General features: G+C 43.8%; 1 protein-coding gene across 3 annotated transcripts in view; it reads right to left on the bottom strand.

The window, feature by feature from the left end:
• Window positions 1–26,469, bottom strand: part of LOC139366426 (mannosyl-oligosaccharide 1,2-alpha-mannosidase IC-like) — a 217,483-nt gene that overhangs the window by 36,337 nt on the left and 154,677 nt on the right. For all 3 annotated transcript variants that reach the window (XM_071103909.1, XM_071103903.1, XM_071103917.1), the window contains exon 4: window positions 21,954–22,034. In XM_071103909.1, the coding sequence (XP_070960010.1) occupies window positions 21,954–22,034 (81 nt within the window). The remainder of the gene's footprint in view (window positions 1–21,953; window positions 22,035–26,469) is intronic.

Genomic DNA, 26,469 nt, shown 5'->3' with positions numbered 1-26,469 from the left:
TAAAATCCTTATCACAAGGACAGAAAAGTGTATCTTGATTAACTGTCATGCATATCATAAGGTCCTTTACTCGCACACAAAACAAGGTCCGAGCACATCTGCCTTCATGATCACACTGCCCCTTTGAAAGTCACCTACTTTACCGCCATTAACAACAAAACATGCAGGAATGACCAGGCTGAGAGGGTGCCATTAGCACTTGTCCTGTTATTCACAGAAAGAAGTCAAGCTTTGTCAGGACAATTCCTGGCGCTGTTGCCTCTGTCTTCCTGAATAAGGCTGCTGTTCCCTGTCCTTGCACACGGTGCAGGCTGTGGTCACCTTGCATTAGTTGCATCCCGCTGCAGGTACAGCACGCCCACAGTGACAACAGCAGAGCCAAGATGCCTCCCACACTGGCATTCAATCAATCCAGCCAAAGCCATGTTTACACAATATCTGTTAGTACATAAGTTCTGCAGGGGCCCATGTTTCTAGTCCATTTCTGAAAGCATCTGCCAGGGGAGTCAGTCTGCGTGTGTGTGCGTGTGGCCACAGTTTGGCAGCTCCCTTGTGTACCCAGCCTGTGCTGACAGACGTGCCACAATGAGACTACCTGCCTAGCAGCTGAATCTCACTTTACTATAGTCTGCACTCTCCTATATATCCTGTCCTTCCTTACTCTCCCTCTCCTGTCCTCCCTTACTCTCTCCTCCTTTACTCTCCTCTCATATTCTCCTCTCTTCTCCCTTTCCTCTCTCTTATTTCAGCACAGTTCTCTTAGTGCTAGTGCAAATCTGCCATTGATCCAAGGATTCCAATTAGCACACACAGACAGGAAACGACGTAGCTCGTGCCTCAAACTAAAAAGTTTAAAATAAAAAAAAGAGAGAGTATGATTAGCCGTTTGGGGTAAAAGAAGTGGAATAAAAAAAGATGTTGCTTTCACAAGAACAACGATGTGCAGCAATTAGAGTGGCATTATTGTGTGGCAGCCAGACCAGCACTGTCCCTGGGTATATAACGTTCCAATTACAACTTTAATACTCCACTAGCCACTTTGTCTCTCGCTCGTATGAACCCACATGCTCGGGCTCACGAACGCACGCCCGCGCACGCACACTCACACTCAATATGCAACTGCCGTGCATTTGACAAACTGCCATCCCTAAATGTGTGGGTGTGCTTGAGCATGACGTTCTTATTTCTATACATCTCATACTGAAACTAGGGGATAAACCTTATCAGTGCGCTTTTGACCTTTAACTACCCAGGAAGAAAGGGCAAACTATGGGGTCAGAAACAGGCCACTGTGCAGCGACACACCTGAAAGAAGGAAACTTGGGCCGACATGAAAGCGTTTCCTCCCCAGGGCGTCCGTCACACACCGTGCCCCACTCCAACCTCCACGCCAGAGCTCAGAAGACAGACCAGACCGCGAGGCTCCAGCGAGGTGCCAAACCTGGCTGAGAGAGAGAGGAAGCCCCATGGGCGGTGGTGGCACGGTGCCCAGTCACGCTTAGACGCCACCGCCATGGAGTCTCAGCTAGCACCCGGCTTTGATGCAGCAGTCTCTGTCCTCCTGTCCCCCACTGAGCTACGTACGAGGACAGGTTAACTCGATCAATGCAATCCCGCTCCGAACGGTGAGAAGAAACGATTACCCTAAAAGGGTTTCATTAAGGCTTCATTATAGCATATGGCTTCAAAACACAAGGCTCTGATTGGCTCTGATTGACATCACTAGGGGCGGAGTGGTTTTTCCAGTCGGAGTACTTATGCTGCCAAGAAAACAAAATCTATTTGGGGCGAGAAAGGAAGCGAAAGGCTGACCTGACCGAAGGATGTATCAACACTGAAGGAAAGGGGCAGCATGTCCCTTATTTTAGGTTGTGATGGGGTTCATTCTGGTAGACAATTGGCCTCTCTACCTCCCAAAGCTGTTAGGTTGATGGGAGAGGGATCGGAGGAGAGTAAGGAGAATGAGCATGGGGGTTGGGGGAGAAATTGGCCGCGGAGAACTGAGGTGCATTGGATTCGCTTAGCGGAGCTGATGAGAGTGTAAGTGGAAGAGGGATGAAACAACGCTCATTCTCCACCAGAGGCCCCAAATGTAATTACAGGCTAACAAAGCATGGTGCCCGCGGATGCCCTCCAAACCTCCCCTACCTCTTTTGCCATGAGAGACTAGTCAGCCCGTGCCTTGTATTTGTACTTGCCGTATAATCAGACATTTGCACTACACACATCTACATTACACAACACGGTAGAAATCATTTAGCTGTTCCTTCTACTGTTGTGTTAAGAGGGGGTATTCTGTTAACCCAGAGTAGAGGAAGTGTGTTTATATCCCTTTTCTAATACGCTGAGTGATTAACTGGAACTATGTTGTAATAGTAGCTTATTTCGATTGTCGATTCTTGAAATGTGATAAAATGTTACTTTGATGATCATTGAAAAACCCCTAACTGGTTGGTTTAGTCCGGCGAGGGCAGAATGAGCCACAGTATAGAAACAGTGCCGGCCACTACCAATCCTTGTTGGCGGTAGGTGGTAGGCCATGGCCACCATGATTGAAATCCATGTGTCATGCGTCCCCGTGTGTCCCAGTTGGTAGAGCATGGCACTTGCAACGCCAGGGTTGTGGGTTTGATTCCCACAGGGGACCCGTACAACAACAAAGTATATAAACGTATGCACTCTACTGTAAGTCGCTCTCAATAAGGGCATCTGCTAAATGAAAGAAAAATGCAGACGTGTGGTTCATAAATGTCCCTTTGTACAAAGTTCTTTGGCAGGTAGATAAATCCAGTTCAGAGGTCAATGGTAGTTCTGTCTCCTGCCTCCTCTCTGAATCGCTCCACCACTAGGGTGGCCTCCGTTACACAGCCGGTCACTTTAGAGGCAGACTGGGGTATTGGGTTGGGTAGCATGTCCTTCATATGTTTGTGTTAGCAACCTGTGCTAGCCCTGTGAGAAATTCCACTGGAATTCATATAGCCGGCTAGCTTGCTAAATATCAGATGTGTTCATATATCGGCACTTTGTAATAGCTCAAGAATTCCCAGGAGACCTCTGTCTAAACAACTAGCTTTCAAATGTCTAAAATACAGATTATTTCAAGGATAGAAAAACAACAAGAGCAAATACAACCTGAAAGAGCTGGGGGTAGAATAATCATACTGCGACTTTGGTCATTTTTGATGTTCTTTTAAATGTCACCGGCAGGAGAGAGGAAAGGTGGCCAAAGGCAGAAACGTGTCCCAGTGAATCATCGGTAGGCGCGCTAGACAGATGTCGCCTTGTCCAAAGCATTGTAGGAAAAATCAAAAACAAATATGCCACAGTTCTCTTCCTTCATCTCCAATCCCTCTCCCTCTCCCTCTTTCCAAGTTGCCATGGATACAGGTAGTCAGACAATGTGCTTCAGAACAGAGAGCTTGACCACTGGGATCACTTTGGCTTAAAATGTTAACCCTGCCATTAGCATGAACTGAATCATCCATTTCTAGGATGTAAAATACAAAATGGGGAATAACACAGGCCATTATGATAATTGGCTGTGAAGATATGCGTTTTCTCTAATAATCATGACAATGTGAAGTACCATCACCATGACTATTCCCACAATTACTTTGAATACTGAAACCACCTAACTAATACACCTGTTGTGGAGAGAATCAGTGAAAGCCATTCAAATCCTCGCTCGCTATCCCATCATGTAAGTCAATGATTATTTTCCAATCTCCACCATCTCAGTGATGGAGCGTTCTTCAGGCTATTCGCTAAAGTAAATGTCACTGCAAGAATGACCACGAACCTATCCACCATCTTCACAAATCCCCTCCTCGCAGGCAATAAAGCCTTGCCATTTAAACACTAGTTGATTGACATCTGCCAAATCCCTAGCTAGCACACGCCAGACCAAGCCTGTGAGGCACTTTGTGATGAGCCTGTAAGGCACTTTGTGTTTTCGTGTGTGATTGTGTGTGGGTGAGTGTGATTGTGTGCCTGTCTGTGCGTGCGTGTGAGAGGTGTGAGTGTGTGCATCTGTGCTTCCATCTGTCCATGTGTGTGTATGTGTGCATCTGCGCTATGCGTGTGCATGTGTGCTGCCTACACGGCTGTGTCTGTCTGCTAGTCAGCGCTTCTGCAACTCATCCATCACCTTGGTGAGGAGGGGGAGATGAGGGGTCGTGATGGCAGTGCATCAAGGCTGAGCGGGCCCAATCAGCAGAGGCCTCTGTCTCTAATGGAGTGATAGATCGGCCGGTCTGCCCCTTGTTAAACAGCCCCGCTCCAGCTGGTGCCCAAAGTCAGGGGCATCCTGCCCACCCTGTCCGCCGGGCCACTGTCTGTCAGAGAGGGAGCAGAGCGGGGAGAGGGAGGGAGGGTAAGAGAGGAGTCGGCTGGCAGTGACAAAGAGATAGATGGGACACATTATTGATTTCTTACTTTCCTAGAACTCTGCTTGTGGTGGAATGTGGGTGCTTTTTGAGCTTAAGTGAGCGAGAGAGCCAGAGAGAGTGTGCATGCACCCCTGTGTGTGCGCGTCTGCATGCTCACACCTTCACACATCGCAGTGCCATTCATTTGTACCACATTTGTACACACTAAATATGACATCTACCACCTGGCTTCTGTCATTCGATGATAAAACAGCTTCCTGTTTGGGTGGCAGCTGGCCCAGTTTCTAGAAGACCAAATCCATCCATGCTAGCTGTCAGTAGAGCATTACTGAACTGTAGACACGTCTCCAGCTCGGAACTAGCCCGTGACGTGCCGTAGCCTAAGCCTCCACGCATATTAAACAAAATATCAACCCTTTTTTGTTGTTGTGCAGTAATCCGATTTTTTTTAACAAAACTACAATGATACATTCCATATCCGGGCCTCGAGGGGAATCGAGGGAAAACATCCCTTTTGTGAAGTCAGCAATCACTATAGCTGTCCTTGACCAAGGACGCATCCCAAATGGCAGACTTTTCCCGACATAGTGCACGACTTTAGACCCGCAGTATATAGAGGGGATAGGGTGGCATTTGAGACGCAGACCCAAGTGTTTCTTTGTGGACTGAGGGAGAAGGAGAAACGCCCAGTGAATAAACCTGTACAGTACATACAAAACTGAACCCGACGCAGACAACGAAACAAATCAATATCAGCCCATTGGGGACATGTACTCGACAGTGTTTGGAAAAAGCATGTGAATAGCCTTACAATAAACTAGTATTCATTAGTGTATCACTTACTGTGGTGAAAATCACTTAGGAAATGTATTTTTTTTCCAAGAGAGTAATTTGGTTCGAACATCTCTGCCTCCAGCTGTGTCAGGCTACCTCCCGTGGTGTTATTGTGTTGGCTGCCTTGAGTTTTCAAACCGTACCAACCAGAACGACAATATTACCCCACAAACTCACATAAAAATGAGGAGGCTTCAAGGGAAACCATCAATCAATAATGGACTGTGATTTTAAGCCTGTCAATCACACTGGCTGGGAGCTACATACAGTATAATGGGGCGGCTTTCGCAGCCCTCCTAGGGACGGTAATGTCGTCAAGTAGATTAATTCACCACAGTACATCTACAAAGCCCACTGACAGGCTTGTGAGCCATCAATCACCAGAAATCGCATTAGAAAATCTTTCTTTTTCATTTAGACAACTTTGCCATCCAACTATGGTTGATCAGAGAGAACTGAAATATGCATCCATATACATGAAGGGTTACAAAGACGGGGGGCGGCAACCACTCGTCCACGTTCATGAGCGGGAATCAGGATGACGGAGTGTCGAAGAATCCAACGGAGCCTTTATTCGACAGCTTCAGAGCCGCGACATTTCATGGGCTATTTCCTCCTACCACAGTGTCCCTACTCCTGCCCCAGGTGTCACGTGTGGAGAGGGAAGACTAAAGGGTGTGTAAGAGATGAGAGGGGAAAGAAGGAGAAGGCTTTAACTTGGGGATTAGAAGACTTTCATTATCCTCTCGGACGCCATCTATGGCCTTTAAGTGCTTCCAGAGTGAGAGAGAGCGAGAAAGGGAGAGCGAGATGGAGAGAATGTGTATAGTTTAGTATGAGCCCCTTGCCCATAGGGAACATAGATCAGAGAGCGTTCCACAGGTCCTGTGGGACTGTGCTAAATGTGCTCTCTCCCCTGACACTACGAAGCCTTGCTGCCCTAGGAGGAGAGCTTGTGAACGGACTGCTTTATCTCACAGACATCTGGGTGGGTTAAGCTTGGTCAAACTCACAGCAGAACCAGCTGGGAGGCCAGGGAGTGAAGGGAGAGCAAGGGAACCCATGCATTTACACTAGCTGGGGACGACAAGAGCAGGGTAAATAAACCAAGCCAAGAAAAGGAGAACAAATGAAGACCTTGAGAGAGGAGAGAAACATAAAAAGCAGGTGGAGGAAAAGAACAGAAATGGCAATTTGTGGAATAGAAAAAGAGGGAGACAGAAAGTGGGCCATGGTCCCTGGCTGCTTTAATCCAGACGCTCCTGTCAGAGTATTTAATAATATAGACCATATCACCATCAGCACATCTCAAACTCTGTACTGTGGAGTGCTGAGTGAAGGACAAGGCTCCATTACCCCATGGCTCTGTCGTAAAGCAGACACAAGCAAGCCTGCATGTACAAACACATGCACACAGGCGCACACACACACACACATACACACAGCTAAACAGGGGACACGCCAGCGTTGTAATGATACATAAAAGTCTGGCTGGGGTTATTTGCTATTTCCAAGCTTCCCGCCTCCGCTTCGTGGTCGTTCATCCTTCCGAATCATCAAGTCCGGGGGGACCACTTCCAAATCTCTCCTCGTGCTGCTTGCCTGCTGCCTGCTAAAAGGCCATTAGCTAATTGCGTTACACTAAATAAGAAGAACCAGATCAATTACAGAGTCGGCCTGTTCTAGCTCGCCTCTGTGTGTGTGTGTTTGCACGTGTGTGTTTGTCTGTGTGTGTTGAGGTTAGGTTGGTGTGATAGTTGCTACATACACAGAAATGCAGGTGTGGAAACCCTAGTGGGTAATCCAATAATATACCTGAGCGATATGGACCGATGCGAGATCCCCCGCGAGTTTGGAGTGAGCTAATACGTGATTGCTATTCCCCGAGCTACAAAGCTACATGCAATATTATTCATTATTCATCCGGTCATTCATTACTGCACCCAGGTCTTCTATCTGTCTGGCAATTAATGTGTTGCTTTTATGGTGCTTAATTAATAGCGCACTGCATCTTCATTACATCCTAAATGAATATCAGAGAAGGGCTTGTGCAGTGTTGCTCTACTCACTAAACCATCGAAAGATGAATCACAGACACTGAGATCAGATAAGAAAGAAATACTCTCCTGTCAGCAGACACGGTATTCTTTTTACGTGGCATGGCCTCGAAATAACTCAGGTATTCCGTTCCTGCCTATTTGTTGTTCTTGTTTAATTCTGTGACGCATTCCTTTCATGCGGATTCTTCTTTGGGACCGTGCGCTGATGTGACTAGGTGATGTGTGTGCACCTTGACTAGGTGATGTGTGTGCACCTATTGCATTGTTGTGTCTACTCAAAAAACAAAACAAACACACACACACACACACACACACACACACACACACACACACACACACACACACACACACACACACAATAACCAATTCCATAAAACCTTGTTTGGAATAAAGAACAACGTGACCAAACTTGTCTGAATTCACAATGCCTTCTTGACAGCACGAATTGTGATGTCTGTTGTGAGGATGACAACAAGACGCGATCAAACGTACTTCCCCTTTGCCTCTGTCTGTTTTCGACTGCGAAACAAAGGGCCAGATACACCGCTCTACTTCTCAAACTTTTCTCAAAATCTGCACGTACAGTATATGTAAGGGATAAACAACAAGGGGTTATGAGTTTTCTGGGAATAATGCATGATGGGGAAGGTGACAAGGCAGTTTCCCACCCAGACTGAAGACATATCGAGCGGCTGAAGCTCTAAATGGGAGAAGGAGTGACTAACTGTAATTAATCCATTTAGCTGTGACCACAGAGCTCCACCAGGCAGGCAGGCAGGCACTGTGTGTGTGTGTGTGTGTGTGTGTGTGTCCTAACATCTTAATCTCCTCAGTCACAAATCAACCACAATCTCCCCACTATGGAGAAAGCCTTTTCCCTGGAAGACATAGATCACTAGCCAAAGCCACCAGGATCAATACCATACACTGTTTAAAGCTGTGGCCTTTGACCCACAAAGACTGTTATATACTGTGGCCTATAAAAAATACACTTTACAATCCTTTTTCTTAATTATGAAAGCTAAGAGGCCATACTTTGAAGGGGGTTTATTGTTGTCGTAAAACTGTACAGTGCTGTACATTTGTTTCTGTTCAGAATACACAGGGTAGCCTACAGAATACGCAGGGTAGCCTACAGAATATGCAGGGTAGCCTACAGAATATGCAGGGTAGCCTACAGAATACGCAGGGTAGCCTACAGAATACGCAGGGTAGCCTACAGAATACGCAGGGTAGCCTACAGAATACGCAGGGTAGCCTACAGAATACGCAGGGTAGCCTACAGAATACGCAGGGTAGCCTACAGAATACGCAGGGTAGCCTACAGAATACGCAGGGTAGCCTACAGAATACGCAGGGTAGCCTACAGAATACGCAGGGTAGCCTACAGAATACGAAGGGTAGCCTACAGAATACGCAGGGTAGCCTACAGAATACGCAGGGTAGCCTACAGAATACGCAGGGTAGCCTACAGAATACGCAGGGTAGCCTACAGAATACGCAGGGTAGCCTACAGAATACGCAGGGTAGCCTACAGAATACGCAGGGTAGCCTACAGAATACGAAGGGTAGCCTACAGAATACGCAGGGTAGCCTACAGAATACGCAGGGTAGCCTACAGAATACGCAGGGTAGCCTACAGAATACGCAGGGTAGCCTACAGAATACGCAGGGTAGCCTACAGAATATGCAGGGTAGCCTACAGAATACGCAGGGTAGCCTACAGAATACGCAGGGTAGCCTACAGAATACGCAGGGTAGCCTACAGAATACGCAGGGTAGCCTACAGAATACGCAGGGTAGCCTACAGAATATGCAGGGTAGCCTACAGGCTACAGAGGCTATATTTTCCATTGCGTCAGTTTTCTTTTTTTCTACTCCCACTCAAACACATTTTAAAGTTGCACTCAACATGAAAAATAGATTAACTTTCTTTTCCAGCTCTCCATCATTTGCTGTAAAGTTTAAAACTGACTTCTCTGAACAATTCTTCCTCTGAGAAAAAAAACAACACAATTTCTCCTCATTAAGCACTTGAATGTATTTCTAATTGGAGGGAATACATGAGCAGGCTGAAGGAAAGATGCTAGGCTAACTGACAAACAGAGTGGACGATTTGTCGTCGGGCCAAAAACCACTGCTCCTCTGGAAAAGGGCACGTGACTGGCCAATCCAGGTGTGGACTCATTACTAGCCAGTAGCTCACTTCAGCATGATGGCCCGAGTGCTCAGCTCAAAGAGTGACAGAGATAGTGACCCATACTTGCGTCTTAAGTAGTAGGCCGTTTTGAATACGCGGGAAAAAATGAGGTATTTTGGATTTCTCATTGAAAACGGTTTCTTGTTCTCTTGGCCTTAGTCAGAGCTTCTAAACTAAATACTAAACCATATTTTCATTTCTGTATGTGTCTAGACTGGGGACTCGAGATGTAGCCACATTTTTTATGTCATGCTACTCAGGCTTTTGATTTGAACGTAGCATATGGATTGTTTTAGTGGTGTAGGCTAGGCTAACTATTTAATCTTGAATGTTTGCGTTTGCAGTCATTATGACCTCGTTCCCAATGATCAGTGCTTTAGTTTATTATGTTGCTGTCCACGGGTTCTGAATTTGCGATGAACCCGACTGCCCACGTTTTTCTGTGTAATAGCTTGTTGATTTGAACATTTGAAAAGTTTTGATTGAATGTATAAATGTTACAGCACTTTGGTTTCGCTAATACATATGTTCCAAAGGAAACAAATGTTACTTTAACCATCTTTAGTCCTTTTTTTATTTAATAGGATAGATGCTATATGGCTACGGTATAAGTTGCATGTGATAGCCTGCCTATAACCAGCCTGGGGAGGCCTATAACTCCATTAGGTTGAATGTGATAGCCTGCCTATAACCAGCCTGAGGAGGCCTATAACTCCATTCCAATTCTATTCAGAGTATAGAGAAATTCATCAAATTGGAAATGAGCTATTATCAGGCTGGTTAATACAATGCATGTCTGTTGAATAAGGAAAAATCCACCTGCACTCGGCCCCCGCCCCACCTGCTCAGTCAGTCAGGAGCCGCTACTGTGTTGCGGCCGTGGTATACCGCATACTTACTAAATAGTATGCGGCGATGAGAACGTAGTATGTAGTTTAAGTATGTATTCAGACACGGCCATTGCGCGCGCGTGTGTGTGTGTGTGTGTGTGTGTGTGTGTGTGTGTGCGTGAGGGGACTATTCAACTAATGATGCTTTGAAAATGGGATGCCGGGCTGTTATGTGGGCTAGGCAGAGTCAGAAGAAAAGAGGCCTGGATTCCTCAAAGCTCAGCATCATTAAAGGCAGCCTAATGATCTGAAAGATTCCATTTTGTTTGCTGGTATCAATGTTGTGACTTGTAAAAACAAGGAAACAGGATTCATCAGACTCTCCTCAATAGGGGTTGGGTTGCATTTGGGCATGGGTGAAAACATGGGTTGTATTCAATAGGGCACACTGTAGCAAGAAGCATCATAACGTTTTGCAACGGAAAATGAAAATGAGTGTTTCTTATGTCAAGTAGTCCCTCCCTGCTCCAGTCCGTTTTCCTCCATTTGGTGCCTAATGGCTACAACCCTGCCCCTGCTAAATCCCACTGTCCTTTAACCCTGAGCAGTGCCAAAGCTCTTGAGACCACTAAGAACTGCAAAAATACTAATTGAAAGAGAGGGAAAAAAAGGTTGTCCAAAATAAAGAGAGTGGAGGCAAATAAATGATGGGGGCTGTTTAATATCAAAGGGGAAAAGAGGAAGCGAAAAGGCCCAAGGTCCTTCTTTGTATGAATTCTCTTTCTTCTCACATCAAATTGTCCAATTAAATTCTTAGCATCAATGGCAGCTCAACCTCTTTTACGCTCTTCCCCAATAGTGTGTCAGTATTGATGATTGACAGAATTATTCTGGAAAGTGGAACGGGAAGAGGTTTATTGTATCAAGCTGAGCTATTAGTCTATACATGATTCAGCATACATAAAATGCATGCTGTAATAATGCATTCGGACATAAAATACATAATACATGTAGTAGTTATACTACAATACAGTAAGCTTCTTGGTCCAATGCTTTCTTACTCTATAATGATGTAGCTCGTAAGAAGTCCCACGAATGGGATTACATGTTTGTACATATACACACAGTGGAAGGAAGGTTTGGAGCAGTAGAATCGAGAGCTTTCTTCTACTGCTAAGCCCACAGCCCAGATACAGAGCACAGCAGGTTACTGTGTGATTATGATGATCCACTTTCATCTGCAGGAAATGAAATGTCTTTTTAGACTTTTAAGCTGCTGAGCAAAAAAAAAAGACACACATGCACAGAATTTGTACACGTACACACACACACAGACACACACACACACACACACACACCATCTTCCACTGTAAGAGTCTTTGTAATCCGAGAATTGTGAATTAGAGGGCTTTGTCTAAATGGATTGGGATTTACAAAGACATATTGCGAGAGGCAGAGCGGCCGGATTCCTTGATTACATTGGCAAGAGGCAGAGATCTCTCTCTCTCTCTTCTTTTTTTGTCAATACTGTAGTAAACATGGGTTGACACAGTAAGGTTTTTTATTCCCCATAGGATCTGCTAACTCTCTGAACACAACGGGTTTGGAATGTTGAGACAGGGACAGAGTCAAGGACATTAACATGCCAGCTTAAATTCCGAGGAAAAACACGAACGTTTATAGATACTGTGTCAACGTGCGAATGGAATCGGGTCAGTACCCATCAAATACACGACAGCCGAGATGAAATGATGATTTATGTCTGACCTCTCAGAAAGCCGCCATTGGACACACTCCAGCCATCTGACACATAAATTGTAGTCTAGCAGTTGTTATGTTGCCATGGACACTACTGCTACAATCACCCACAAGTCATGGCTGAGGTCGATATCCCTGTACTAGCCATGATTGCACTATACTGTACGACAGAGACATTACCATGCAGCCTATGACCCTCCCAACACACTACATTACCCTGCCAGTCATGTCACTGCATAATGATGTATCTTTCAAGCTAACGTACAGTATGAAGCGATTGGTCTGATTGAGGTCGAAACTCTCACTCTATCCTCAGCTCGCATGAGTGTGTATCCTTCGCTCTCCCTCCAGGTCTGAGCAGACAGATCCCTGTATCCACATTCTGATGGATATAAGGAGGACTCCTTGTACCATAGCGGTTGATATTAATTCGATTGCCTCCGCCAACTTTCCCTGAAAGAAAATCACCTGGAGGATATTACACACACACGCGCGCGCACGTTCGAACAGGCACGCCCAGGTCAGCTCCAGGAAGGTGATATATGTTCTATGGAGTGGATGGGTGAGAGAGAACAGAGAGAAGATGAATAGCAGTGGGTGTAAGATAGATACAGTGGAGAGGGTAAACCCTGAGGGGGTGCGGGGACGGACGGACGGACGGACGGACGGACTGACGAGAAAGAGCATTGTTGAGAATGAGAGGCAGAGTGAAGAGGATAAACCTAATTCAACACGGAGGAATTCTCAGCTTTGTGGTGATGGTGTGTGTCTTCGGCGTGGTTTGTGTGTTCGGCATGGTGCAGCGTGGTGTGTTCAGTGTGGAAGCAAAAGTAAAAAAAAAAAAAAATTACAAAATAAGGCTTTAGCTACAGACAAATTCCATCCCCTGCACTGACACGTTCTGAAATTGTGGTAATTCATTGACACTCACAGGACTGGAGGCTGGGGGACCTATTCTCCTGTGACACCACTGACGTGGAGCCCCGACTGGCACAGGAAGAAACTGACACTAGGTCAGTGAACCAGGAGAGGTGGAGAAGACTCTTAATCAGCACCTGTCTACTTCAAGGGCATATGAATGCTCTTTCCCCTCTGTCCTCTCCCTTTCTATCTCTCTCTGTCTCCCTCTTGCTCTCTCTTTCCATCTCTTGCTCTCTTTTCATCTCTTTCTCTATATAATATCTCTCTCTCACACACTCTCTCTCTCTCTCTCTCCTGAACAAATTAATGTACTTCCCTCCACACTTCCTCTCATGGCTGCCACTGCCTCTGCTCCTGCTGCCTGCTTGCCTTTCCTCCACTCTGCTCACCTCAATTTTCACACAAGGTTAACTGAATTATCTCCCTCCCGTTCACAGCCTACTCCTGCTAGAGCAGTGGTATTCAAAGTCGGGGTTGCGACCCCTAGTGGGTTGCTGGAGAATTGCAGTGGAGTTGCCAACATATTAGTAACATTTCAAATATCTACTAACCCAAACCCTAGCTTTAACCGTAACCTTTATCCTAACCATAAACTTAATTCATACCCTAGCCCTGACCTTAAGCCTTACCCTAACCCTTATTCTAAACCTAACCCTAACCTTAACCCTTATTCTAACCCGAACCTTAACAAGCAGTTGCTTAGCAACATATAGTTTGTTGACAGTATGACCATCTGTAGACCATCTACAGGTACAAAAATCTGGACTATCCAAGTAAAGTATGACCGATTTTATTTTATGGGACAATATAAAAAGATGATTTGAAAAATAACATTTTATTGAGTAAATGTAATGGCTCTCTTAGAGAGATGAAAATGTAATGAATTGACGTTTGTTGTTTATTTATTTGGTGGTGTGGTGTGGTGGGGTGGGGAGTGGTGAGAAAAATGTGCTCCACAGAAATTCTGGCAAAATAAACGGGGCCCCCCCCCCCCCCCCGAAAACGTTTGAATAGCACTGTGTGTGTGCATGGGAATAGAGCAATTCAGAATACTATCACACACACACACAGACAGACACACAAGCGCGCACATGCGCAGATGCCTCCCATTTAACAGAGCTTGGGGTTTCAGATGAAATCGACATGTCCATGAAGAGGAGAGTAGTTGTACAGAGTTATCTGACTTACAGAACCTGCTGGCCAAAAGTAATGGAATTTAGATGACTTCACCCTAGTCGAGTGACCTTGCGCAGGTTACAACTTGAACAAACAGTACAATAAACTTTACAGCTGCACACCGTGGACGGGTGTGTGCGGTAAACTCGAAGGCTTCTTCGGGAGGTCGCGGTAGGATAAAACGGTTCTACCTTGAACCAAAAGGGTTCTACCTGGAACAAAAAAGGGTTCTACCTGGAACAAAAAAGGGTTATTCAAAGGGTTCTCCTATGGCGACAGCCTGAAGAATCTTTGAAGGTTGTAGATTGCACCTTTTTTCTAAGAGTGTTCATCAGTATACGAACAGAGCAACCTGAGTGAAACAGAGCATGTAACAGAAAACAACGATTCAGCATTGTGGTTAGAGCGCTGACCAGAGAGAGCCCTTTATGCAAGGTACTTAACCTGGAGCGGTGGTTTAACTGTAAGCCAAGGACCCCCATGGGTCTCTATCTGCCCAGCAACAGACACAATCATACCAACAGCACTATTCATGGTTAGGGCGTTACTCTGACCTAATCTAAACACTTCTCACTTCTCCACCTCAATCCCACAAGGAGTCATCATTGTTCTCCAACATCAATTTACCACCAGGGGCTGCAGAATGTCCTCCAGTGAAACTGGTTCTGCTGTCCCATAATAAACTCAGAAAAAAAGTAATGTCCCTTTTTTCAGGGCCCTGTCTTTCAAAGAGAATTCGTAAAAATCCAGAACTTCACAGATCTTCGTTGTAAAGGGTTTAAACACTGTTTCCCATACTTGTTCAATGAACCATAAACAATTATTGAACATACACCTCTGGAACGGTCGTTTAGACACTAACAGCTTACAGACGGTAGGCAATTAAGGTCACAGTTATGAAAACTTAGGACACTAAAGATGCCTTTCTACTGACTCTAAAAAACACCAAAAGAAAGATGCCCAGGGTCCCTGCTCATCTGCGTCAACGTGCCTTAGGCATGCTGCAAGGAGGCGCGAGGACTGCAGATGTGGCCAGGGCAATACATTGCAATGTCTGTACTGTGAGACACCTAATACAGCGCTACAGGGAGACAGGACGGATAGCTGATCGTCCTCCGCAATAGGCTGAGAGAGGCTGGACTGAGGGCTTGCAGGCCTGTTGTGAGGCAGGTCTTCACCAGACATCACCGGCAACAACGTCGCCTATGGGCACAAACCCACCGTCGCTGGACCAGACAGGACTGGCAAAAAGTGCTCTACACTGACGAATCGCAATTTTGCCCAGGGGTGATGGTCAGATTCGCATTTATCGTCGAAGCAATGAGCATTACACCGAGGCCTGTACTCTGGAGCGGGTTTGGAGGTCGATTTGGAGGTGGAGGGTCCGGCATGGTCTGGGGCGGTGTGTCACAGCATCATTGGACTCAGCTTGTTGTCATTGCAGGCAATCTCAACATTGTGTGTTACAAGCAAGACATCCTCCTCCCTCATGTGATACCCTTCCTGCAGGCTCATCCTGACATGACCCTCCAGCATGACAATGCCACCAGCCATACTGCTCGTTCTGTGCGTGATTTCCTGCAAGACAGGAATGTCAGTGTTCTGCCATGGCCAGCGAAGAGCCCGGATCTCAATCCCATTGAGCACGTCTGGGACCTGTTGGATCAGAGGGTGAGGGCTAGGGCCATTCCCCCCAGAAATGTCCAGGAACTTGCAGGTGCCTTGGTGGAAGAGTGGAGTAACACCTCACAGCAAGAACTGTCAAATCTGGTGCAGTCCATGAGGAGGAGATGCACTGCAGTACTTAATGCAGCTGGTGGCCACACCAGATACTGACTACAACTTTTGATTTTGACCCCACCTTTGTTCAGGGACACATTATTACATTTCTGTTAGTTACATGTCTGTGGAACTTGTTCAGTTTATGTATCTTGTTATGTTCATACAAATATTTACACATGGTATGTTTGCTGAAAATAAACGCAGTTGACAGTGAGCGGATGTTTCTTTTTTTGCTGAGTTCATGTACACACCAGGGTTTCCATTAGGAACATGTTGCAGCGGACATTTGACCCGCAGCAATTTCATTTCCTGGACATTTAAGAAATGTACTGGATCCATATGCATCGGTTGAATAACATAATTGGGATTTCAACCCACGGTTCTCAGAATGACAGAAATAAAATGATATTAACAGAACATCCAACTCGGATGCAATGGCGTGCGTCATTCTTACCGAATTCTGATGAGCAATTTGTAGACGTTAGAATACATCGGCCAAACGTCCATAAGGATAGGGGAAGCTAATCTTTTTAGCAAGTAAATTGAATTAAATTGCCAAAATGATATAGCCTTATTAGCTTACTCCTATCTATAAATAAAGAAATAAAATCATTCAAAATTGGCTACTACAGAAAGAAATGATTTGGCCACAGAGGATCATTAGCTTCTTTAATTTAAAAACATTGCATAGGGCATTCAATTTTGGAAGAGTGCGCGGCAAAAACCAAATAGATGATTGTTGAGTTGCGACTGTCAGTGAAAAGCAGAGCGGCCCAGGCAAGCATAAAATGTACAAATATCATTGTGGAAAAACTGTTTGTCTTTTAGTTGTAAAAAATGTGAACTTAATTGAGCCCACTAGCGGAGAACATCTGCCGTATTCCCGATGAGTGTGCATAATTCACTGTCTTTATCATTGGGTCAATGACACTTTGTTTTTGTTTTCTAGGACAATCATTTTCTCCTCCTGGTTAGATGGACGTCATATTGAATTTGTCTCTGCTTTTCGTAGGCCTCACATATGGATATTTTTATTGATCTGTTTGTCATTGTGCGGAGAGTTGGCTACCCTGTCATTTTTGTTGTATCAAAAGGATTCTACTGTCTCCAGTCACATAAAGTGTAGGAGAATTGCATGAAATGTGTTTGTAAAAGGTCAACATTTCCCTGTGCAAAGGACAAGAAATGTAGGCGATCTGATATAGCCTAGGCCTACTCTAAGCCACTATGCGCAGCATAAAATAGTACCTTCTGAGAACAGTAATCAAGTTATATATGCACTGCACTCCGATTACTGTTCTCAAAAAATACTATTCAATGCAGCGCATAGTGGCTTAGAGTAGCCTAAATCTTGACTATCCCATCGAATCATCACATTGGGAATAGTAGGCTCTCTTACCTAAGTCTGCAAATGCGAGGATGCATGGAATGCTTTAATATGAAGATGCATTTTTATGGTGACTATTAGCTTCCCCAAACTTCAAACCCACGCAGCGCCTATGTTAGAATAACTGCCCACATTTACTTTTCCTCAGTCAACAAGACAAGTAAATGCCCAGCAAAATCAATAGCCTATGTCAATCTACTATATCCCCCATTTGTAGAAAAGTTGACCTATTCTACTGGTTAGATGTCATTCTGTGCTAGAAAGAATAGCCTTTTCCAAACAGATTCTGGGACAGTTGTGGGACGATAGATTCCAAATTCATGCAACCAGTATGCCTAGGCTACATTAAAAACAAAACAAAACGGTAAAAAGCAATAAGGTTCATGCATGGATCAGAACGTAAAGCATAAATTGTTGATAAACAATTAAGTATTTCTTCAAATTATAAACGCAGCAATGCCGCTATGCGCTAATGTTCCTTCCGTTATGCAATTAAGCAGGAAAACGCCATGGTGAGCTGTTTCATGTGACAGAGATGAAAATATCCGTTAGGAAATGAGGTAAGATCTAAACATGCAACAACTAGCAGGGGTTGCTAATATGATTAGGATTGTGCATTTGGCTAATGGACAATGCAAGAAAGTTGATTTTGAAAACCAATAACTACTGGTTTCAATATGTATATGGAAGTATATGGAAGTCTTCATAAAATAATTGCCTGCACGTTTAGTTGGATTTTGGCTAGGCTACTTTGAAGCATGGTAAGATATTCCTCATAATATATAGTCAAATGTTCAAGTTCCAAACAATTAAGTATCTGTTTTCTCATTGCAAAGTGGTGTGTGACGTACTGAAGCCTGCCTAGTTGCCTATGCACTTAAATGGCGAATGGGGAGCCTGCTTCGATTACCAGTTGATAAATAAAAATAGTAGCTCTTTTTAATCGTGGCCATTGTTTTTTTGTTGTTTTTTTTACACTCAATTGCCTTTAGAATTGTTGTGCAATGACTGTGTTTATTAAAGCACATGTTTCACTCCAGTAGCAACAAACAGTTGTTTGAGCTGCAACAACATCTCTCGTGCTACATCGACTGTTATTTCAATCAATGAATATGCTAAAACACATTATTTCGCAATGGGATTGGCCGGCGGCAATTTTATTGATTGGCTTTTCATTTTTTGTGGGGGGGGGGTTGGCTATTACCAGCCAACGGAAACCCTGGTACACACACACACCTGTACGGATCCCCCCTGTTCACTGTCTAAAGTGATTTACGTTCCCTGCTAACTTCCAGGAAAAAGTGGCTTCTCAATTTGCCTCTTATCATGTGTGGAGGGAAAAGCAGGAGAAGAGGGGTGGCGGTTGGAGACGGATCAAATAAATATCGCTCCAGGAGACCCGTCGTGGCTCAGGCAGTGTGTAATGAGATGGCACACCGTAACACAAAAGCACTACACAACCTCAAACGAAGAATGTGAGGGAGAACACACTTCTGTATTTCACTCAACTGTATGATGTCCAAATTAGGACTTAATATTACAAGACGTAGCATGTAGAGGTAACTGCCAAAATAATGGAAACACTTGAGTTAATGAGGGATACAAAGCATATTGAACGCAGCTGTTTCCACACAAGTGTGTTTCCTGAGTTAATAAGTGTCATCATGTATAAGAATGCTGGGCAGGCCATTATTTTGGCTACCATGGCGATGGTTAACAATGCCCCCATCCACAGGGCTCGAGTGGCCACCGAATGGTTTGATGAGCATGAAAACAATGTAAACCATTTGCCTCAGTCACCAGATCTCAACACTTACGAGAGATTTTGGAGCGGCGCCTGAGACAGTGCATTCCACCACCATCAACAAAATGTCAAATGATGGAATTTCTGGTGGAAGAATGGTGTCACGTCCCTCCAATGGAGTTCCAGACACTTGTAGAATCTATGCCAAGATGCGTTGAAGCTGTTCTGGCTCATGGTGGCCCAAAACCCTATTGAGACAATATGTTGGTGTTTCCTTTATATTGGCAGCAGTGGACAGTGATGTTTAAGATTTTTTCTATGAGCATGGCCTTATTTCTATTACATTATATTAGCTGATTGTCATTCATATTCCATTCACCCAGTTCAATGTAACAGTGATAGGTTTAGGCTATTACATGATACTCAAAATGTTCCTATGCCCATCATGAGGTTGCAATAATCTAGCCTATGAATGAAAGTTTACAACGAAGGTGCACACAGGTCGAGACAAAAATTTGAGGAGGCATGGCCAGACAGTGACACATTCAATACCGCCTTGCACACTCTTGCCTGCATCTAGCTGATATAGGGTGTAGTCATTAGTCCAACAGTTGCAAACGAGAGTTTCTATTGGACAAATTTAGGTATGTTTATATCCATTTTGTTCCGTTTCAGAAACATTTTTCAACAGTATAGTCAGAATGACACAGTTCACTTTCATAAAAGCCACGTTGTATTCCTTCTCACATCTATGCGCTCTCGTCCTGTCATCTTTTCCCTTCGTCGCTTGTGGGCGTCAATGCACAACACATCAGCTGTACGTGACCAAGCGAAAAAACCTTTCCAAACCAAATCATAACTGCTACACGCAGCCTACATCGTTGTCACCATATTAGCAAAAGTATTGTCATAGTCAACATAGCTAATAGAACTAACATGTTAGTAAACCTGCTACAATCATGCAGTAACGTTACAGTGTACAGTTGGTAAGCAGTTTAGCACTTACACCGGCGGGACCCGGTGGCAATACATTTGTAAAACCAAATTTACCTTGACTTGGAGGAGTTCCAGTGTTGTGTTGGATAGTCATAGCCAGCTAGCTAATATAGCTAAACCAGCGAGCTGCATTTGCTATCTTAGTAAGGGAAACTGAAAGTGAATTTTTTTAAATGAAATATCTCTCTCTCGCTCTCTTGCTTCTCCTTCATTTAGGAATAAATGTATTTGTTAAACTATTCAACTATTTTCTTTCTCTCTCTTTGAGTCAACTACTCAACACATGTTATGCACTGCAGTGTTACCTAGCTGTATCTTATGCTTTCAGTACTAGATTCATTCTCTGATCCTTTGATTGGGTGGACAACATGTCAATTCATGCTGCATGAGCTGTGATAGGGTGGAGGATGTCCTCCGGAAGTTGTCATAATTACTGTGTAAGTCTATGAAAGGGGGTGAGAACCATGAGCCTCCTAAGTTTTGTATTGAAGTCAATGTACCCAGAGGAGGGTGGAAGTTAGCTGTCCTACACCATGGTGCTACCCTACAGAGTGCTGTTGAGGCTACTGTAGACCATCATTTCAAAATAGTATGTTTTAATCAATTATTTGGTGTAGTGATTATATTTAGTGTTGTTTTATCTAAAAAGGATAACTTTTTAAAATGTTTAAAAAAAATCTGAAAATCACTGAGAAGGATGGTCCTCCCCGTCCTCCTCTGATGAGCCTCCACTGATTGGCAGTTACCTTGTACAGTATGTCCTAATATGAACTTACAGCAGCGAGAAATGGCACAGAAAACAAACACAAATGCCAGTGTGATCTCTAATGTAGCTTGAGGAGTGACAGACTATGAGAAGGGATTTAAGGGCTGGATGTAAGGGCTGCCTATAGCAATTTTACTCATCTGATCACATTTGCATTTCACAAGGTGAATTTAAAGTGCATTTGACAACGTCTAATCAGATTCTATCCTCATCGCAAAAACACGAGAGAGAAATGAAGGAAGATATGAGGAAAGCTTCCTAGGCAAACAAACAGTTTGTTTGCCAACTTTTGATTAATTTGAACATTTACACTGCATGCCCTTTCAAAGAGTAATTTACTATAAGAAGTAAAACCATTAATAATTGCAATGGGTATAACCAATGATGACAGTTGTGTGTGAATGAATTTAAGCTTAAGCAACAGGCATCCACACCAAACATCTAAACTGATCTTAGTGCTATGTGGGCTGTATGGTGATATAATTTGACAATATTGATTTTACACGCTGTTTTTTTCCACATATATTCATATTTCATGAACGTGCATGCAATGTTGTGCTTTCTCTCCCTGACTCACTCAGCCTCCAAATCAATGTCCATTAAGCCGACTCATATGTCACTGGATTTGTTTTCCATTCATTTGGCATCCGCATGGATTGTCCCCACTTCATCTGAGCAGCCTAGAGCATCATGTCATGTACCATGCTTGGGCAGATGCTATTTTATAATCGCATGCTTGACCTCCACTCTGTTCATATTACATTGGTAATAATAGATTGGTAATGCAGAGGAGCACATGTGGGTGAGTGCAGATGTGTGTCTGCACTGTATGTCTGTGATAGTCATGTGGTCATGCTGAGAAAAGGGCATGTGGGGGTTGTGAGCTGAGTAATGTTTTATACACTGTGTCTATGTGATGAGAAGTCCTGTTTCCTTGTGTGTGTGTGTGTGTGTGTGTGTGTGTGTGTGTGTGTGTGTGTGTTTTATGACTTTGCAACATTATTCCACACAACTTCTTCATCATTCAAACCGCAGGGTCAAATCTCAATAATAAAGGAAGAGACATGTTGTTCCTGCATGGAGGGGAATAATAGACATTGATGAATCTTACCTCCTCTCCCGTCAGGTAGTACGCAGAGAGCAGCCCACCGACGTAGCGGATATTCACCTCGAAGAGAGAAGCCTCGCCGTTCTGTAAGAGAGAGATCACACCGCATCAGAGTTGGAATTCCCCCGTTCAGGACACAGCCCAATCTCATAAATGACTAGTCAAAATGACTCGTATTTCTATCAACAGTCGCATGGCAACACCAACCAATCAGCCGTGTGACGATATAGAGTTTAAAAACATAATCAATAATTAATAAACCTAAATATTTAATTGAGCAATAATAATGAATGACATTTTGATGTTTGCGCTTTTGAGCCAAAGAAACACGTCAGAAATCCATATGTGAAGATCTCTTCACCGTGATGAAGGTGATACAAATGAATGGCCAACGTGTTGCCCATTGAAAACAATGGAGTTATGCATAGTGTTATACAGTAGCAGTTAGCTAGAGAGTAGGCTTGTACCATCTTATAACTAGTAATGCTTCCCATCCATAGCCCTATAAGATTCCATTTATATACGTTAAATAAAGACTCTAGAAAGGAATATTTCAATAAAGCCAGGGAAAGAGAGTCAAAGGCTTGCGATAATGTTCACTGCATTTTACTCACTCTCATGTCTAAGGATGTTTCGAACCACAGGGAGACTGTCGATTCTCCTCTGGCAGCCTTAGAAAATATACACCGTCTAGTTCATTGACGACTCTCCACTCTTAACTCTTTTTCGTGTTTTCTCATCACATCACGGCCTTTCCTAATCTCTTTGTTGTGAGTTCCAGGATTTGAAAGTGGCGAAACGGTGCTAGGCTTTCCTTTTCCATCTCCTGTTATGTCTGGTTCAACACAACTATCCAGGACAGGATGGTGCAACTGGGTTAAGATTAAGCTGTCGGAATACACCATCTCAGAGTGCAATTAGTGCTCTGTCAAATCTATTATTATAGCTCCTGGAGCGATTTGCTGTTCGCCAACGTCAGACAGAGTTTATCAGCGCCACTGCTCCATATGTTATGGGAATTAAGTTAAGAGGTGTTAAGCACTAACACGTGTCCCTGAATGAGATGGCGGTATGTCACCATAATTACAGGCACTCATTCTCGCCCGAGGTTGAGGTGACGATGGTGCTTATTGACTTGGAGACCCCTCAAGAAGGAAATTGCCATCTCAAGAAGCCACGATAAGGAAAGTGTAATTGGGTGCTACTGGAGAGGGTAATTACATCCAATCTAGAACCTGAGTAAAGATGTGGAGCGACTTCCTCTGGCATCATCCCAACTCTATCGTTTTCCACCATACATTTGTACACACTGTATGAGAAACTCACAAAGTAAAGTCATGTACTTTTAAAACGTTTTTAAGAGATGAGTGTTACAGTTTTGACATTCTACAAAGTTGTTCAATTCTAGTCTTACACTTTGTAATTATTAGGTAATGACTACCGGGCTAATTTCTGACTGAGAAGTTGGCCACTTTTCTTTCAAGACAGTTTAACCAGTTCAATTCTGTAAGACAAACTGCCAATCCTCTGCCATGGTGACCCAGCAGAGGCGTCTTACCAACCCGTAGAGGAGTGGCCGCTCTATAATGGACCTAAAATGGTGGTTATTAGGGACAGACTTTTAATTTGTCACCAGTGATGGTGGCACTTTGGCAAGGACAGCCATAAGGTACAATGAGGGGAATGTAACGGTGACTACGGTTCAACTGATCTGACTCATGCTACCAAATACAAGCCACTCTTCAAACGTCTCATGAAAGTTCATTTAGTATGAGTGGCTTATTCCAGAGGCTTAGATGCTGATTGGGTCCATTGATAACGAAATTCTATTATACAAGCCTTTCAAAAACATTTCATTAAAATCCATTTTTGTGCTTAATTTGCTATTTGTTCTGCCAGATGTTTTCCAGTCATATATTTCCCAATATAACACTGTTAATTTGCATCACAGGGAATTATTAGGTCTTGCATCTGCGTTCCAAGACCACACACTCTCCACTGCAAACAAAGCAGATAGCGTTGAGCTTTCCCAAGGCGAAAACCCACGGTAACCACTTCAACTGAAGAAAAAAAAAAGTGTGATTAAATCTCAGCATCACACACATACAGTATTGTCATGGGAGAAACAATAAAAAACAAATAAATCCAAAGTCTCCCCAGAAGGCTTTTCACGGGAATAAATAAAAAGCAATGTGTGCATATCTAATTGCTCCACTTTTCCAGTGCTGTGCAGAGTGGAAAATAAACTCAGGTGAAAGAAGGAATAAAGGCAAGCCTGTTGTTTATCATTCCCTGCCTTTCTCTCCTCCCTCTGCTCAGCAGTGCGTCTAATTAGACGACAACACAGGGCTGTCAGAGTTAACACGCCAGCTCTAACTGCCTCGGTTTCTGCCACCCAGAAGACCTTTCTGCTTGTGATCCTCGCTCTATTGTAAGAGCACCCCCACCTCCGGTACTGTACATACTGTATATAGAAGGAGATGCACTATTCAAATAAATGATTCGTCTGGGATCGAGCTGTGTCATACAAATTTGGTCAGCCGGTTAATGTCATGCAAAAGACTGCCGGTCTCACGGTAATTGATCGTTAATCAACATAAACCCGTTTGGCGTCTCCAGGCCGCCACACATACAAGCCGCTGATGCGCGCGCCTTTAAAATATATTTAAAAAAATAATAAAAGTCTAATAAATCAACTGAAAATACACCATCACAATACATGCATGATTAATTTTAAGCAGGTCAATAGAAACATTATGATATGAAGAAAATGTATTTCAGAAGAACAGAATGTGAGTTGGCCTACTATATGTTATCTGGCTATGTGCCATGCCATAGGCAGTAGGCTTGTTCATTTAGCAGACCAGATATTCCTTTGACGATAAACACAAAACCATCCATCACCCCTGGTGAGACAAAACCGCGACTCGTCAGTGAAGAGCACTATTTGCCAGTCCTGTCTGGTCCAGCGACGGTGGGTTTGTGCCCATAGGTGACATTGTTGCCGGTGATGTCTGGTGAGGACCTGCCTTACAACAGGCCTACAAGCCCTCAGTCCAGCCTCTCTCAGCCTATTGTGGACAGTCTGAGCACTGATGGAGGGATTGTGCGTTCCTGGTGTAACTCGGCAGTTGTTGTTGCCATCCTGTACCTGTCCCGCAGGTATGATGTTCAGATGTACCGATCCTGTACAGATGTTGTTACATGTGGTCTGCCACCGCGAGGACGATCAGCTGTCCGTCCTAAGGCGTCTCACAGTACGGACATTGCAATTTATTGCCCTGGCCACATTTGCAGTCCTCATGCCTCCTTGCAGCATGCCTAATGCACGTTCACGCAGATGAGCAGGGACCCTGGGCATCTTTCTTTTGGTGTTTTTCAGAGTCAGTAGAAAGGCCTCTTTAGTGTCCTAAGTTTTCATAACTGTGACCTTAATTGCCTACCTTCTGTAAGCTGCTAGTGTCTTAACGACTGTTCCACAGGTGCAAGTTCATTAATTGTTTATGGTTCATTGAACAAACATTGGAAACAGTGTTTAAACCCTTTACAATGAAGATCTGTGAAGTTATTTGGATTTTTACGATTTATCTTTGAAAGACAGGGTCCTGAAAAAGGGACAATTCTTTTTTTGCTGAGTTTACATGGGATGCATGATGCTACTAAGGCTATTGACGATTTGAGAAAGTTCCTTGCCTCAGGCAGCACTCACTGTTTTCTCATGAAGTGATCATATTTTCACCCATCAGACTATTCTGAATTTAATCTTGTCTTTACTAATATGTCAAATTAGTTTCGATGTAGAACTGCTCATTATCAATTAGGCAGGAACAGGGGCAAGATTTTAAAAAATATATGTAATCCGTATTCACTCAAATAGCGAATGGAGGCACACTTTCCTGCCGGTGTTTTCACTCATGTCATGTCGGGTAGGCTACTCTGGTTATATCTCGGTGTGACAGGTGATATTCAGCAGAAACTCTGTATGCCATGAGCTCTCCAACCCTGTTCCTGCAGCTACCCAGTGCTTAATTTGGGAAACCAAGTGAAATCTGTTCCGGAACATTGATAGTAACTGTTGACAGCCCCTCTCTCTGCACCTGGAGAAAAGAATGAAGGAGAGACAGGAGGAGATGGAAACGCACAGTGGCAAGATATTCTGTAGCTGAAGGTAATGTGTCAGTCTATTAATTTAAAAAAATGCCCGATTACTTGGCTATTTAAAATCAAATACACATTCGTAGGCTAACTCTGAATTTGTTAAATTTAGGGTAGACCAATTAAACACCAAAGATATAGTTTAAAAAAAAAAATGATCTGCCAAGCGTAATATGTGGTATTGTATAACGGCACAATCATTACTTTAATGACATTTTTTTGTTGGGGTTCGGGCTCATAATAGGCCCATGCGTAATCTATTTGTGTTTTGAATGAATCATCACTTTAGAAAGCACTGTCCATTTGTTGTGTTCGGCTTTGAAACAACATCCACAATGGCCATGTTTTCCATTCAGTTTCAAAC

Source organism: Oncorhynchus clarkii, chromosome 2 (genome assembly GCF_045791955.1).
Source record: "Oncorhynchus clarkii lewisi isolate Uvic-CL-2024 chromosome 2, UVic_Ocla_1.0, whole genome shotgun sequence".
Taxonomy (NCBI): Eukaryota; Metazoa; Chordata; class Actinopteri; order Salmoniformes; family Salmonidae; genus Oncorhynchus; species Oncorhynchus clarkii.
The sequence above is the reverse complement of the archived record's forward strand: the minus strand, read 5'-3'. Positions and strand labels throughout refer to the sequence as shown.